The sequence below is a fragment of the Ranitomeya imitator genome, chromosome 6 (genome assembly GCF_032444005.1).
Source record: "Ranitomeya imitator isolate aRanImi1 chromosome 6, aRanImi1.pri, whole genome shotgun sequence".
Lineage (NCBI taxonomy): Eukaryota > Metazoa > Chordata > Amphibia > Anura > Dendrobatidae > Ranitomeya > Ranitomeya imitator.
Window position 1 is genome coordinate 1,411,544 of NC_091287.1, and position 17,042 is coordinate 1,428,585.

The 17,042-nt window shown below is 50.3% G+C and overlaps 1 protein-coding gene across 4 annotated transcripts in view; it reads left to right on the forward strand.

The window, feature by feature from the left end:
- Nucleotides 1-17,042, forward strand: part of HASPIN (histone H3 associated protein kinase) — a 145,311-nt gene that overhangs the window by 74,621 nt on the left and 53,648 nt on the right. For all 4 annotated transcript variants that reach the window (XM_069729040.1, XM_069729037.1, XM_069729038.1 and 1 more), the window contains 3 exons: nucleotides 3,937-4,019; nucleotides 12,503-12,709; nucleotides 13,531-13,616. In XM_069729040.1, the coding sequence (XP_069585141.1) occupies nucleotides 3,937-4,019; nucleotides 12,503-12,709; nucleotides 13,531-13,616 (376 nt within the window). The remainder of the gene's footprint in view (nucleotides 1-3,936; nucleotides 4,020-12,502; nucleotides 12,710-13,530; nucleotides 13,617-17,042) is intronic.

Consider the following 17,042-nt stretch of genomic DNA (forward strand, 5'->3'; position numbering starts at 1 on the left):
AGCATATTGCCCAGTGACATAGTATATTGCCCAGCCACGTAGTATATTGCCCAGTGAAGTAGTATATTGTCCACCCACATAGTATATTGCCCAGCCACGTAGTATATTGCCCAGTCACGTAGTATATTGCCCAGCCACGTAGTATATTGCCCAGCCACGTAGTATATTGCCCAGCCACGTAGTATATTGCCCAGTCACGTAGCATATTGCGCAGCCCACGTAGCATATTGCGCAGCCCACGTAGCATATTGCGCAGCCCACACAGTACACGTAGTATATTGCCCAGTCACGTAGTATGCACCATATCCGTGTTAAAAAACAAAAAAAAGAATTAAAATAAAAAATAGTTACATACTCCCCTTCTGGAGCCTCCGGATTGAAGCGTCCGGTTACCGATGCTCCTCGCCCGCTCCGGTCTGAAGATTGCATTGCGGTCTCGCGAGATGATGACGTAGGAACTTGATGTATCTCTCTGTACCTCTATTCATTCTTAAATTATTAACTGTTCTAACCCCACCCCCCATGCCACCACCACCCCCAACTTCCGTATTTGTGCCCAGGTCTCTGTCTGCACTATCATCCCCTCCTATAAATTGAATACCCTCCCCCCCAATCCCTAGGTTAAACACTCCTCCAACCTTCTAGCCATTCTCTCCCCCAGCACAGCGGCACCCTCCCCATTGAGGTGCAGCCCGTCCCTAGCGTAGAGCCTGTAGCCACCTGAGAAGTCGGCCCAGTTCTGCAGGAACCCAAACCCCTCCTTCCTACACCAATTCTTGAGCCACTTATTAACCTCCCTAATCTCCCGTTGTCTCTCTGGCGTGGCACGTGGTACAGGCAGGATTTCGTTGGAGGTCCTTGCTTTCAGCTTCCATTATAGCCAACAACAGACAGCGACGGATCCTGCGCCCATAGGCTTCCATTATAGCCAGCGACTGATCCGGCGCCATAGGCTTCCATTATAGCCAGCGACTGACAGCGATGGATCCTGCGCCCATAGGCTTCCATTATAGCCAGCGACTGACAGCGACGGATCCTGTGCCCATAGGCTTCCATTATAGCCAGCGACTGATCCGGCGCCATAGGCTTCCATTATAGCCAACGACGGACAGCGACGGATCCTGCGCCCATAGGCTCCCATTATAGCCAACAACGGACAGCGACTGATCCTGTGCCCATAGGCTTCCATTATAGCCAGCGACTGATCCGGCGCCATAGGCTTCCATTATAGCCAGCGACTGACAGCGATGGATCCTGCGCCCATAGGCTTCCATTATAGCCAGCGACTGACAGCGACGGATCCTGTGCCCATAGGCTTCCATTATAGCCAGCGACTGATCCGGCGCCATAGGCTTCCATTATAGCCAACGACGGACAGCGACGGATCCTGCGCCCATAGGCTTCCATTATAGCCAACAACGGACAGCGACTGATCCTGTGCCCATAGGCTTCCATTATAGCCAGCGACTGATCCGGCGCCATAGGCTTCCATTATAGCCAGCGACTGACAGCGATGGATCCTGCGCCCATAGGCTTCCATTATAGCCAGCGACTGATCCGGCGCCATAGGCTTCCATTATAGCCAACGACTGACAGCGATGGATCCTGCGCCCATAGGCTTCCATTATAGCCAGCGACTGATCCGGCGCCATAGGCTTCCATTATAGCCAACGACTGACAGCGATGGATCCTGCGCCCATAGGCTTCCATTATAGCCAGCGACTGACAGCGACGGATCCTGCGCCCATAGGCTTCCATTATAGCCAGCGACGGATCCTGCGCCCATAGGCTCCCATTATAGCCAACGACTGACAGCGACGGATCCTGCACCCATAGGCTTCCATTATAGCCAACAACTGACAGCGACGGATCCGGCGCCAAAGGCTTCCATTATAGCCAGCGACAGATCTGGCGCCCATAGGCTTCCATTATAGCCAGCGACGGATCTGGCGCCCATAGGCTCCCATTATAGCCAATGACTGACAGCGATGGATCCGGCACCATAGGCTTCCATTATAGCCAACAACTGACAGCGACGGATCTGGCGCCAAAGGCTTCCATTATAGCCAGCAACAGATCTGGCGCCCATAGGCTTCCATTATAGCCAACGACTGCCAGCAACGGATCCGGCACCCATAGGCTTCCATTATAGCCAACAACTGACAGCGACGGATCCGGCGCCAAAGGCTTCCATTATAGCCAGCGACAGATCTGGCGCCCATAGGCTTCCATTATAGCCAGCGACGGATCTGGCGCCCATAGGCTCCCATTATAGCCAATGACTGACAGCGATGGATCCGGCACCATAGGCTTCCATTATAGCCAACAACTGACAGCGACGGATCTGGCGCCAAAGGCTTCCATTATAGCCAGCGACAGATCTGGCGCCCATATGCTTCCATTATAGCCAACGACTGCCAGCAACGGATCCGGCACCCATAGGCTTCCATTATAGCCAACGACTTACAGTGACGGATCCTGCGCCCATAGGCTCCCATTATAGCCAACAACTGACAGCGATGGATCCGGCGCCAAAGGCTTCCATTATAGCCAGCGACGGATCTGGCGCCCATAGGCTTCCATTATAGCCAGCGATGGATCTGGCGCCCATAGGCTTCCATTATAGCCAATGACTGACAGCGATGGATCCGGCGCCATAGGCTTCCATTATAGCCAATGACTGACAGCGACAGATCCTGTGCCCATAGGCTTCCATTATAGCCAGCGATGGATCTGGCGCCCATAGGCTTCCATTATAGCCAATGACTGACAGCGATGGATCCGGCGCCATAGGCTCCCATTATTGCCAACGACGGACAGCGATGGATCCTGTGCCCATAGGCTTCCATTATAGCCAACGACGGATCCTGCGCCCATAGGCTTCCATTATAGCCACCGACTCACAGCGACGGATTCGGCGCCATAGGCTCCCATTATTGCCAATGACGGACAGCGACGGATCCTGTGCCCATAGGCTCCCATTATAGCCAACGACTTACAGTGACGGATCCTGCGCCCATAGGCTTCCATTATAGCCAACGACTTACAGTGACGGATCCTGCGCCCATAGGCTCCCATTATAGCCAACGACTGACAGCGACGGATCCGGCGCCATAGGCTCCCATTATAGCCAACGACTTACAGTGACGGATCCTGTGCCCATAGGCTTCCATTATAGCCAATGACTGACAGCGACGGATTCGGCGCCATAGGCGTCCATTATAGCCAATGACGGACAGGGACGGATCCTGTGCCCATAGGCTTCCATTATAGCCAACGACTTACAGTGACGGATCCTGCGCCCATAGGCTTCCATTATAGCCAACGACTGACAGCGACGGATCCGGCGCCATAGGCTCCCATTATAGCCAACGACTTACAGTGACGGATCCTGCGCCATAGGCGTCCATTATAGCCAATGACGGACAGCGACGGATCCTGCGCCCATAGGCTTCCATTATAGCCAATGACGGACAGCGACAGATCCTGCGCCCATAGGCTTCCATTATAGCCAATGACGGACAGCGACGGATCCTGTGCCCATGGGCTCCCATTATAGCCAACGAGAGATTCGGCGGTGTCCGACTTTTCACCGTACACAAGCAATGTTACATTGTCCGTTGTCTCCGGCCGCCGGACAAAGACATAACGGCCATCCGTCACAATGCGTTGCTGATACAAGTCTTTGAGAAACATTTGCTGGATCCGGTTTTTGTAAAAAAGACGGAATGTGACTGATGGCAAAAAACTGATGTGTGAAAGAGGCAAAAATGCTGGAAAGTGTCCGCAGTGTAGAGCGATGCTTCGTGCAGACATTTGTGTAACGGGTGTGATCCCCGCGCCCCATCGTTCACGTGCCGTCAGTGGGGTCCCGGCTGACCACTAACCTTTTTATATCGCCGCCGCCGCCTCACTTTTCTTATGTCTCTCCCTCAGTTGAAGCAGAGTCGCCTTCCAGTTACCCGGGAGGGAGAAGAAATGGAGGAAAGAGGTTTCCGAGCTCCCAGAACTCGTCTCTGGTAATGTCCGCTGTGTGGAATCCTGGTCTGATGACAGACTAGTCGCTGTGTGGTCCCGAGCCAACGTGGCCATGTGTAGCATCCAGCAGTGGCGCAGCTAGAGTCTGAGGGCCCGTCCCCCCGATATAGATACATATGGCCCCCCCATCCTGATATATATGGCCCCCCCATCCTGATATATATGGCCCCCCATCCTGGTATATGGCCCCCCATCCTGGCATATGGCCCCCCATCCTGGCATATGGCCCCCCCATCCTGATATATATGGCCCCCCATCCTGGTATATATGGCCCCCCATCCTGGTATATGGCCCCCCATCCCGGTATGTGACCCCCCATCCCGGCATATAGCCCCCCATCCCGGTATATGGCCCCCCATCCCGGTATGTGGCCCCCCATCCCGGTATGTGGCCCCCCATCCCGGTATGTGGCCCCCCATCCCGGTATGTGGCCCCCCCATCCCGGTATGTGGCCCCCCATCCCGGTATGTGGCCCCCCATCCCGGTATGTGGCCCCCCATCCCGGTATGTGGCCCCCCATCCCGGTATGTGGCCCCCCATCCCGGTATGTGGCTCCCCATCCTGGTATGTGGCCCCCCATCCTGGTATGTGGCCCCCCATCCTGGTATGTGGCCCCCTATCCCGGTATATGGCCCCCCATCCCGGTATATGGCCCCCCATCCCGGTATATGGCCCCCCATCCCGGTATATGGCCCCCCATCCCGGTATATGGCCCCCCATCCCGGTATATGGCCCCCCATCCCGGTATATGGCCCCCATCCCGGTATATGGCCCCCCATCCCGGCATATGGCCCCCCATCCTGGTATGTGGCCTGAGCTTACTGCTGGGGCAGAATAGTGTGTGTGTGTACAGTGACTTGTGATAGTATTTCCCCACCCCCTTGGCTTTTTTCCTATTTTGTTACATTACAACCGGTGTAAATATTTTTGTAATTCGCTTTGTGTGATGAATCGGCACTAAATAGTCCAAGTTGGTGAAGTGAGAAAAATGATCAAATAAGTAAATATTGGCACGTGGCCTGTATCCCCCTTCTGTGCTGAAGCCCCATCCATTTGTGGTGCGAGCGCTTCCATCCTGAGCCCCATGGCTTGTGTGTAATGTCTGCAGCTCTTACACCAGTGGAGAACCTCCGGCCCCAGGGCCATTGACGGCCCCCGATGACCGTTTATCAGGCAGATTCTCAGGGACCGCATCCTTGGGCAGGGAGCTCATTAATTTCTTCTTGCCCTGTTAGCACACACGGTGTTCACTACTGAACCCTGAAGGCCATGCAATGCAAGATTACGTCCTGACACCAGTGCCAGGGTCCGGATGGACTTTGTGGGCGGAGTTAGTACGGCCCCGAAGGACGGTAGAAATATCCAAATGGCCCTCGTCAGAAAAAAGATCTTCCCCCTGATCTAGCAGTATGCTCTGGGTCATTGTCTGGCTGGAAGGTGAACCTCTGTCCCAGCCTCAGATCACTGACAGCCTGAGCCAGGTCCTCCTCATGAATATCGCTTCCTGGACCGCAGCATCGGACGATGTCTCCGCGCCCTGATAGGGGACAGGAAGCACAAAGAGGTTAGACGCCCTCCTCCACCAGTGTGTCTCCTGTCCTATGGGGCATGAAGAGGTTTCCTGATGGTGCTGCCGTGGCCGGCGATCTGGAGCACTCAGGTTTACTCACTTAAATGCTACTCCAATGTTCAGGCGGACTTGCTCAGCAGAAAGGACGTCCATCCGGGGAAGTGGCGCCTCGATCAAGCAATCTTTCTATCCCTTGTGACAAGATGTGGGATTCCGGATGTGGATCTGTTTGCCAATGGCCAGAATACGAAGGTAAAGACTTTCTTCTCCCTGAATCCCGCAGATGGGGCATTGGGGATAGGCGCTTTGATGGACATGGCCCAGGAAGGTCCACTACTTCTATCCCAGAAAGATAAGCTCCTTCGCCAGGGCCCCCTGTTACACCCGAAACCTCACAGGTGGAACCTTGCAGCCCGGCTACTGACGCCAGAATCCTAAGAGCTGAAGGGCTTTAGGATGAAGTGATACCAACTCTCCAGAAGAGTAAGAAGAGTAGGAAACCAGTGACCAATGCTACTTATCGCAAGACTTGGAAAAAATTCTCATCCTGGTGTTCTCCGAATATTCCTGATCCCTTTCATCCTAACATTGCTCAGATTCTGACTTTTCTTCAAAAGGGGCTTGAACTAGGTCTTGCACCTAGTACCCTGAAAGTAAAGGTGTCAGCCTTTAGCTCTTTCTTTGAACAGAACTTAGCTAGTCATTGCTGGATAAAGCGTTTCATGACCTCAGCAGCTAGAATCCGGCCTAGACTTCGCAGGCGGATTCCCCCTTGAGATTTAAATCTGGTGCTTATCAGGTTAACCAGAGATCCATTTGATCCTTTATCGTCTGAGTTTAAAAAAACCTTACCCTTAAAACTGTCTTTCTGGTAGCAATTACTTCCGCTAGACGTGTAGGAGAGCTGCAGGCCCTATCAATACAAGAGCCCTACTTAAGTTACTGCAGATATCATTACCCTCCGCTTAGATCACTCCTTTTATGCCTAAGGTAGTCTCAGACTTTCATAGAGGTCAGAATATTGTGCTACCCTCATTCTGCCCAAATCCTTCCACTACCAAAGAGGCCTTTCACACTCTCGATGTTCGTAGGGTGGTTCTCTACTACCTCCAACAAACCGAAGGTTGGAGCATTGACCGAAACGTATTCATCCAGCCCTCAGGGCGTAATAAGGGCAAGAAGGCGGCTAAGAATACGATCGCCAGTTGGATCAAACAAGCCCTCTGTCTCATATTCATCACAGAATGTATCTCCTCCTGCATCACTAAAGGCTCATTCTACATGTTCAGTATCAGCATTGTGGGCAGAGAGATGGGACGCATCTACTGAGCAGATATGCAGAGCCGCCACCTGGTCTTCTGACCATACATTTACCAGACACTACAGACTAGATTTTAATAGGGATTTAACGTGTCAGATGAGTTCTGCAGCCCGTGGTCCCTCCCTAAGAAATGAGTTATTGGTGTGACTCCGATGCTGCTGTCGTGGAAGGTGACTAGAGAAAATAGAACTAGTCTTACCGGTAATTCAGTTTCTGGGAACCTTCCACGACAGCACTAATTTCCCTCCCTTTCTGATGTTCTTACTGGATAGTTCCTGCAGTTTGGCAGTATCTATTCATGCTAGTGTGTCCAGAAAAACACTGGCGGTTGTAGGAAGTGGAGGGGTATTTAACTTCTTTGGGTTTCCTGTCCCCTGTTGGGGTGGGGAGACATCCTCCGATGCTGCTGTCGTGGAAGGTTCCCAGAAACCGAATTACCGGTAAGACTAATTCTATTTTCACACCATCCATCTTCCCCTTGACTCGGAAAATTTTTCCTGTACTTGCTGCCAAAAACATTCCCACTGCATGATGCTGCCACCACCATGTTTCAATTTTAGGATTGTGTTTGTCGGGTGATGAAATATGTTGGTTGGCACCAGACATAGCACTTACCTTGGTGGCAAAGACATTCAATTTTGGTCTCATCTGACCACAGCACCTTGCTCCATACATTTGGGGAGTGTTCCACATGTCTTTTGGCAAACTCAAAATGAGCCTTACACACAAAAATTGTAAGTAAAGGCTTTTTTCTGGCCTCTCTTCCTTACAATTTTTGTATGTAAGTAAAGGCTACCTCTATGTAGTGTACGGCAGAGGTGTCAAACTGCATTCCTCGAGGGCTGCAAACAGGTCATGTTTTCAGGATTTCCTTAGTATTGCACAGGTGCTGTAATCATTATGTGTGTAGGTGATTAAATTATCACCTGTGCAACACAAGGAAATCCTGAAAACATGACCTGTTTGCAGCCCTCGAGGAATGCAGTTTGACACCTCTGGTGTACGGCTTATTGTGGTCGTATGGACAGATAATCGAGTCTCTGCTTGGGAACTCTGCAGCTTATTGGTGCCTCTTGTTAATGGTGTTGTTTGGAGATCTCCTTGGTCTTCGTGCTGTTGTTTGGTTAGTGGTGCCTCTTGTTAATGGTGTTGTTTGGAGATCTCCTTGGTCTTCGTGGTGTTTGGTTAGTGGCGCCTCTTGTTAATGTTGTTTGGAGATCTCCTTGGTCTTCGTGGTGTTTGGTTAGTGGCGCCTCTTGTTAATGTTGGTGGTTGGAGATCTCCTTGGTCTTCGTGCTGTTGTTTGGTTAGTGGCGCCTCTTGTTAATGGTGTTGTTTGGAGATCTCCTTGGTCTTCGTGGTGTTTGGTTAGTGGCGCCTCTTGTTAATGGTGGTGTTTGGAGATCTCCTTGGTCTTCGTGCTGTTGTTTGGTTAGTGGTGGTGTTTGGAGATCTCCTTGGTCTTCGTGCTGTTGTTTGGTTAGTGGCGCCTTTTGTTAATGGTGTTTGCAGCCTCTGAGGCCTTTCAGAAAAAGTAAAGTGTATATACTGACAGACATGTGACCCTTAGATTGCACACAGAGGGATGTCCTGTCACTAAGCATGGGACTTATGAAAGGAATTGCTTGCACCAGAAATTTTCAGAGTCTTCTTCACAAAGGGGGTTAAATACATATGCACATGCCAATCTTTAGTAATTTGATCCCATCAATTTAATTTTTGCCTACATTTTTCTCACTTCATTAATTTAGACTATTTAGTGCTGATTCATCACACAAATCGGATTACAAAAATATTTACACAAAGGTTGTAATGTAACATAATAGGTAAAAAGCTAAGGGGGGGTGAATACTTTGCAGGCCACTGTAATTCTGGCCAGACTTCTCTAAAATGTAAATTGGACCTGCTTCCTACTGCTTGATCACAGTCCTGAGTTGGGGGCACTTCTGGACATCTACTGACACATGATGTTTTTCATGTTGGCCGACCACTTCATCTACAGTTCATAACTTTGCCCTTTTCTTGATGTTTCTTCTGAATAGCTTGAACATCACATTCCAAAATCCCAGTTTGCTGTGAAACCTTTGCTTTGGAGAAACTTTGCGGATGCAGTAGAACTACCTTTTGTCTTGTTGCTGCGCTCAGTCTTCTCATGGTGAATGTCCAGTGCCATGAAACTGTTGTTCACAACCTCACCTTTGTAGCAGAGTTTGACTGCTCCTCACCCAGGTTAAAGCTTCATACACAGCTATTTCTCTTTCCGTTAAAATGATGATTATCACCTGTTTTGGTATAATTGGTTAATCATACACCTGACTATAATCCTATAAAATCCCATACTTTGTGCAAGTGTACCGAGAAGAATTATTGAAAGCGGCGGGCGGTGATTTCATTTACCGTTCTCTTTTTTTTCCATCACTTTGCATTTTGTAAATAATGGAATAGCACAATAAAAAAAAAAAACATTGAAGTAAAGCCAAAAATCCAGATGTAGTAGAAAAAAAATAAAAGGAGGCAGCACTGCAATATACCTACAACACAGAAAGTGGACTTTCATCAACCCATATTTCAACGCTTTGGTTCACAGAAAGTTTTCCAGGCAATAGAGGAGTGCAAACAGGGAAGATGTATAGTGGAGTAAGATCCTGGCACATTCTCCTACTGGAATATGAAAGCATAGTTAAGTTGAGTCCAAGTATGCAGTGTAATGGAACTGGTGCCCGAGTGCCTGAATAGCATGTGATTACAATCAGAAGACGTGGCTGAAAGATCAGGACCGGCGTACTGGCCAGAGAAGGCGTATGATGACGTGTGAAGACATCTCGGGGTGTCTGACCACGGGTATGCTTGAAAAAGGTCATGTAGATCAAAACGTTGCCACAGAGGGTAGAATAAAGGAACTGCGATTTTTCACCAGCGTATGTGGCGCTGTCTTCCTGTGTTCTTCCAGCTGGAGCCATGGTCCCCTAAGCTGACATCCTGTAGAGTCTCTTGGACCAGAAGAAAAAGTCTCTTTATATAGTTGACAACTGGTGTCCTTTTTTGGTGTTTTTCATGTTAGAGTAGGACTGGCAATACGTAAGGACCCTTGGCGTGGGTTGCCAGCTTCCATATTATGGCCCTAATATCAACTAATACCTTGCATATATTTATATGTTTTTTTTTTTTGCACGTATATTTTTTGCAGGGTGCAGCTGGGCCCAAATTGTTCTGTACACTGTGGCCTCTGTTAACACGGGATGCATTTTAGCACTGGGCAGCCGCCATAGGGCGTCATTAATAGGCTGTAGCCAGATGCTTTGTATTCCTTGTGTGAACACGCCACATACAGAGTATTTTATCTTAGTGCATTGGTGACCACACGGCCAAACCCTTATTGACGGCTGGCTGTTTCATTAGGTATTGCACATGTGCATTTGCTATTTTGTTTGGGTCCGCTGCACCCTGCTTGGGCATTTGTATTGAGGCCTATTTAGACAGGTAAGCATCTTTGCCCGTTTTTGGTGTTTTTTCTTTAATGTGTCCTTTTTTGGTGTTTTTAGTTGACAACTGGCCTTCAACCAGCATCCAGAGGTCAGACAGAAATCGGAATAACGCCAACCTGCATTGTTCGATTTTAGTCTATTTTCATAGTTTTTCGTCCTCTGTTTTGAATGCCAACAAACTGGCTGGTATTGACAATGTATGTAATCAACATATCAGGGGCCATGCATTACTGTTTTGCAAAGAAAAATGCATGGCCACTGCAGTTTGCAGACAGAAAGTGTTGTCAGTGTGGCTTGTAAGCAGAGCAGCAGCATTACATGAATGTCTAAGATGCTCAAGCTGACAAGGACCTCCCATACTACCCTCCATACACTACACTGTCATCAGATGGCCCCAGGCTGTGCCCACTCCCAGGATAGCTCTGTCATCAGATGGCCCCAGGCTGTGCCCACTCCCAGGATAGCTCTGTCATCGGATGGCCCCAGGCTATGCCCACTCCCAGGATAGCTCTGCCATTAGATGGCCCCAGGCTGTGCCCACTCCCAGGATAGCTCTGTCATCGGATGGCCCCAGGCTATGCCCACTCCCAGGATAGCTCTGCCATTAGATGGCCCCAGGCTGTGCCCACTCCCAGGATAGCTCTGCCATTAGATGGCCCCAGGCTATGCCCACTCCCAGGATAGCTCTGTCATCGGATGGCCCCAGGCTATGCCCACTCCCAGGATAGCTCTGTCATCAGATGGCCCCAGGCTGTGCCCACTCCCAGGATAGCTCTGTTATCGGATGACCCCAGGCTATGCCCACTCCCAGGATAGCTCTGTCATCAGATGGCCCCAGGCTGTGCCCACTCCCAGGATAGCTCTGTCATCGGATGGCCCCAGGCTATGCCCACTCCCAGGATAGCTCTGTCATCGGATGGCCCCAGGCTATGCCCACTCCCAGGATAGCTCTGTCATCAGATGGCCCCAGGCTGTGCCCACTCCCAGGATAGCTCTGTTATCGGATGACCCCAGGCTATGCCCACTCCCAGGATAGCTCTGTCATCGGATGGCCCCAGGCTATGCCCACTCCCAGGATAGCTCTGTCATCAGATGGCCCCAGGCTGTGCCCACTCCCAGGATAGCTCTGTTATCGGATGACCCCAGGCTATGCCCACTCCCAGGATAGCTCTGTCATTAGATGGCCCCAGGCTATGCCCACTCCCAGGATAGCTCTGTCATCGGATGGCCCCAGGCTATGCCCACTCCCAGGATAGCTCTGTCATCGGATGGCCCCAGGCTATGCCCACTCCCAGGATATCTGTCATCGGATGGCTCCAGGCTATGCCCACTCCCAGGATAGCTCTGTCATCAGATGACCCCATGCTATGCCCACTCCCAGGATATCTCTGTCATCGGATGGCTCCAGGCTATGCCCACTCCCAGGATATCTCTGTCATCGGATGGCTCCAGGCTATGCCCACTCCCAGGATATCTCTGTCATCGGATGGCTCCAGGCTATGCCCACTCCCAGGATAGCTCTGTCATCGGATGGCCCCAGGCTATGCCCACTCCCAGGATAGCTCTGTCATCGGATGGCCCCAGGCTATGCCCACTCCCAGGATATCTGTCATCGGATGGCTCCAGGCTATGCCCACTCCCAGGATAGCTCTGTCATCAGATGACCCCATGCTATGCCCACTCCCAGGATATCTCTGTCATCGGATGGCTCCAGGCTATGCCCACTCCCAGGATATCTCTGTCATCGGATGGCTCCAGGCTATGCCCACTCCCAGGATAGCTCTGTCATCAGATGACCCCATGCTATGCCCACTCCCAGGATAGCTCTGTCATCGGATGGCCCCAGGCTGTGCCCACTCCCAGGATAGCTCTGTCATTGGGTGGCCCCAGGCTGTGCCCACTCCCAGGATAGCTCTGTCATTGGGTGGCCCCAGGCTGCACGTGCCCCTCCCCCCCAACAGTGGCTGTCATCAGTGCTATTAACTGGTCCTGCTACTAGTAATTGAATGTCTGATGTGACACTGGAGATGGAATCTCTGGCATTGGAGGAAGGCTCTTGAGTGATGTACTTCTTCTTTCTGTTATCAGCTCTTGCTCTCACCCTTCCAGTCGTCTTTGTGCGCAAACGAGTTGAATGATGCGGAGAAGGTGTATGCTGAATGTCAGCAGGATGAGCCTGTCCCCTTTTATGACTGCCTCACCCCTGAGCAGCTCAGCCGCTGTCAGAAAGTGGGCGAAGGGGTGTACGGAGAAGTGTTCTGGACCCTGCGAGGGGCTCGGCATGTGGCGTTGAAGGTGAGTTTAGAATGAAGCTATGCTAACACTATGAATGGAGGATGGTATGGGGGAGGGGTGCGCTGACCCTACGAGGGAGGATGGTATGGGGGAGGGGTGCGCTGACCCTATGACGGAGGATGGTATTGGGGATGGGAAAGGTGCACTGACTCTGAGTCTGTTGTTGGCAGTTACCAATCCAGGAGATGATGATGGCAGTCTGTGAATGGTGGTTAGCTGTCCAGGAGGTGACGATGGTGGTCAGCAGGTGGCAAGTAGCTGTCTGGGAGGGGACGATCGTGGTCTGCGGGTGGTGGATAGCCATTGGGGAGGTGACTATGGCAGTCTGTGGGTGGTGGCTAGCTGTCAAGGAGGTGACGATGGTGGTCTGCAGGTTGCAGTTAGCTGTCTGGGAGGTGACAATCATGATCTGAGGGTGGTGGACAGCCATCCGGGAGGTGACTATTGCAGTCTGTGGGTGGTGGACAGCCATCCGGGAGGTGACAATAGCAGTCTGTGAATGGTGGTTAGCTGTCCAGGAGGTGACAATGGTGGTCAGCAGGTGGCAGTTAGCTGTCTGGGAGGTGACGATCATGATCTGAGGGTGGTGGACAGCCATCCGGGAGGTGACTATTGCAGTCTGTGGGTGGCGGTTAGCCATCCGGGAGGTGACGATGGCAGTCTGTGGGTAGCGGTGACAGTAGATGGATTCTGTAAGTTGTATTTGGTGGTAACTGCAGTAGAATAATTCTACTTCCCATTTTTCACTTAGGGCACAGAAGGTGCCGGTTATCTCTCCACTCGCCATGATTGTGACCTCAGCCATTGTTCTCATCTCACAGGTCATCCCCATAGAAGGGTCCCAGAAAGTTAATGGTGAGCATCAGAAGAGGTTTGCTGAAATTCTCCCAGAAATCATCATCTCCAAGTGAGTGTATGCTCGGCTGGTGTCTTCACTTCTGGTATTCGGACATTCCACCACTGTGCACACCGCTCCGGGCGCTGAGTGCTGGTATTTCTATGGGTGGCGATCAGAGCGCTTCTGTGCCGCAGGGTAGTTAGCGAGCGTTGATCTGCAGACCTCCATATTCATTTGTCGCCGTCATTTACATGCAGTACATCCTTTTCACTCACTAGATGGGCCTTTTAGGTTTCCTTGCTGGTGTTATTACATGATTGCTGATATGCATGGCAAGTAACATAGTAACATAGTTAGTAAGGCCGAAAAAAGACATTTGTCCATCCAGTTCAGCCTATATTCCATCATAATAAATACCCAGATCTACGTCCTTCTACAGAACCTAATAATTGTATGATACAATATTGTTCTGCTCCAGGAAGACATCCAGGCCTCTCTTGAACCCCTCGACTGAGTTCACCATCACCACCTCCTCAGGCAAGCAATTCCAGATTCTCACTGCCCTAACAGTAAAGAATCCTCTTCTATGTTGGTGGAAAAACCTTCTCTCCTCCAGACGCAAAGAATGCCCCCTTGTGCCCGTCACCTTCCTTGGTATAAACAGATCCTCAGCGAGATATTTGTATTGTCCCCTTATATACTTATACATGGTTATTAGATCGCCCCTCAGTCGTCTTTTTTCTAGACTAAATAATCCTAATTTCGCTAATCTATCTGGGTATTGTAGTTCTCCCATCCCCTTTATTAATTTTGTTGCCCTCCTTTGTACTCTCTCTAGTTCCATTATATCCTTCCTGAGCACCGGTGCCCAAAACTGGACACAGTACTCCATGTGCGGTCTAACTAGGGATTTGTACAGAGGCAGTATAATGCTCTCATCATGTGTATCCAGACCTCTTTTAATGCACCCCATGATCCTGTTTGCCTTGGCGGCTGCTGCCTGGCACTGGCTGCTCCAGGTAAGTTTATCATTAACTAGGATCCCCAAGTCCTTCTCCCTGTCAGATTTACCCAGTGGTTTCCCGTTCAGTGTGTAATGGTGATATTGATTCCCTCTTCCCATGTGTATAACCTTACATTTATCATTGTTAAACCTCATCTGCCACCTTTCAGCCCAAGTTTCCAACTTATCCAGATCCATCTGTAGCAGAATACTATCTTCTCTTGTATTAACTGCTTTACATAGTTTTGTATCATCTGCAAATATCGATATTTTACTGTGCAATCCTCAGATTTATTACCCTCCATACCCTTACATGAGGCACAACGTTATTGTCAAGAAGAACACTAGAGGAGATCACACAGATCCCGCCGCTGCCATTAATTTGTCAAGGACAAGACTCAGCTGCCTTCAGTCATCAGGACAATTACACAATTGACTGACAAGTGATTGATGAGGCCGCGGCAACTTTATCTACCAGACGAGTTATTTGGAAACTAACGTATGGTATATACACCTCCGATTCCAATGCCTAAAATATATATACACCCCGGTACGGTCACTGCCAGCTCCACAATAAGAAAAGAACCACTAACTGCCACCACATATCGTTTATATAGGCTGATAGGACACTCGTTACAGATGGCATATGGCTTCAGGGGTGCGGTTTACAGAGCAAGAGGAATGGAAACAGTAAAATGCTGCTGACAGGTTCTCTTTAATAAGTGAAGTACTGTCCTACTGATTAAAATGGGTTCCCTGAAAAATGCCTACAGGAAATTAGCCCACACGGAAATTTGCTCACACGGAAAAATGCCCACATGGAAAATTGCCAACTGCAGCATCACAAAGTTTCAGATCTATGATATTTGAGGTGAAAGGTGAGGATGTTCACATGATGTGTGATCAACTTGTGATTTACAGCTGACCTAGTGCAAAACTGCAAACATGCTGAAGATCTGTGGTTTGTAGCCGTCTGTCATTATCAGCAATAGATAGATCTAGTCTGACTCTGCTCTCCTCTCTAAGGCTAGGTTCACATTGCGTTAGTGGGTATCCGCTAACGGAATCTGTTACATAGTGCCACTAACGCAATGTAACGGATCCGTTAGCGCACCCATTGACCGCAATGTATGTAACGCATCCTCAACCCATGCCATTTTTGGCACGCGTTAGCGATGTTCTGTTATTTTGTGACGGACCTCGAACGCTGTCTGCAGCGTTTTTGGGTCCGTTCTCTCTAGCGCAGATTGGGGATCTGCGCTAGCGCGATCGCTAAACGCGATCCCTTTTTGGACATTGCGTTAACGCAGTCCGTTAGCGTATGCGCTGAACGGACTGCACTAACGCAATGTGAACCTAGCCTAACTGACTCTGCCTTACTCCTCCCACCAGCCCAGAACAGCAGCACATGCAGAACCAGCAGCAGTATGATCCAGAGGAGCCATCACTGCTATCAGTACCCACAAAAGAATCACTGTATTATCTGTGGAGTTACATGGGACTGCAGGTCAGATCTAATACATTATCATCTCAGTGGGTGCCCAGCAAAAGCAGGGTGCTGCTGGCTGAGATAGATGGTCCTTGATGCCCAGAAGGCACCGCATAGAGGTGAGAGTCAGAATCTGTCAGAGGAGCGGAAGTGCCATAGCTGCTCCGCTCTCCCATTGACTTCAGTGGCAGTAAATCTGGGGCCTGCACTTCCTTCCCTGTCCACTTATGACTACCAAGAGTAAGCCTGAACAGACCCTACCTAGTTATGTATCATACACATATACTGCAGGTGCGGGCAGGCATAGGATGGAAGGAAATGCAGAGTGGATGTGAATAAAGGTCTCTAGGCCCAGACCCATCGCAATGAGAGTGGAATAAGGGTCTCTAGGCCCAGACACACCACAGTGAGAGTGGAATAAGGGTCTCTAGGCCCAGACACACCACAATGAGAGTGGAATAAGGGTCTCTAGGCCCAGACCCACCACAATGAGAGTGGAATAAGGGTCTCTAGGACCAGATACACCACAGTGAGAGTGGAATAAGGGTCTCTAGGCCCAGACACACCACAGTGAGAGTGGAATAAGGGTCTCTAGGCCCAGACACACCACACAGGAATAAGGGTCTCTAGGCCCAGACACACCACAACGAGAAAGGAATAAGGGTCTCTAGGCCCAGACACACCACAGTGAGAGTGGAATAAGGGTCTCTAGGTCCAGACACACCACAGTGAGAGTGGAATAAGGGTCTCTAGGCCCAGACACACCACAGTGAGAGTGGAATAAGGGTCTCTAGGCCCAGACACACCACAGTGAGAGTGGAATAAGGGTCTCTAGGTCCAGACACACCACAGTGAGAGTGGAGTAAGTGTCTCTAGGCCCAGACACACCACAGTGAGAGAGGAATAAGGGTCTCTAGGCCCAGACACACCACAATGAGAGTGGAATAAGGGTGTCTACGACCAGACACACCACAGTGAGAGTGGAATAAGGGTCTCTAGGACC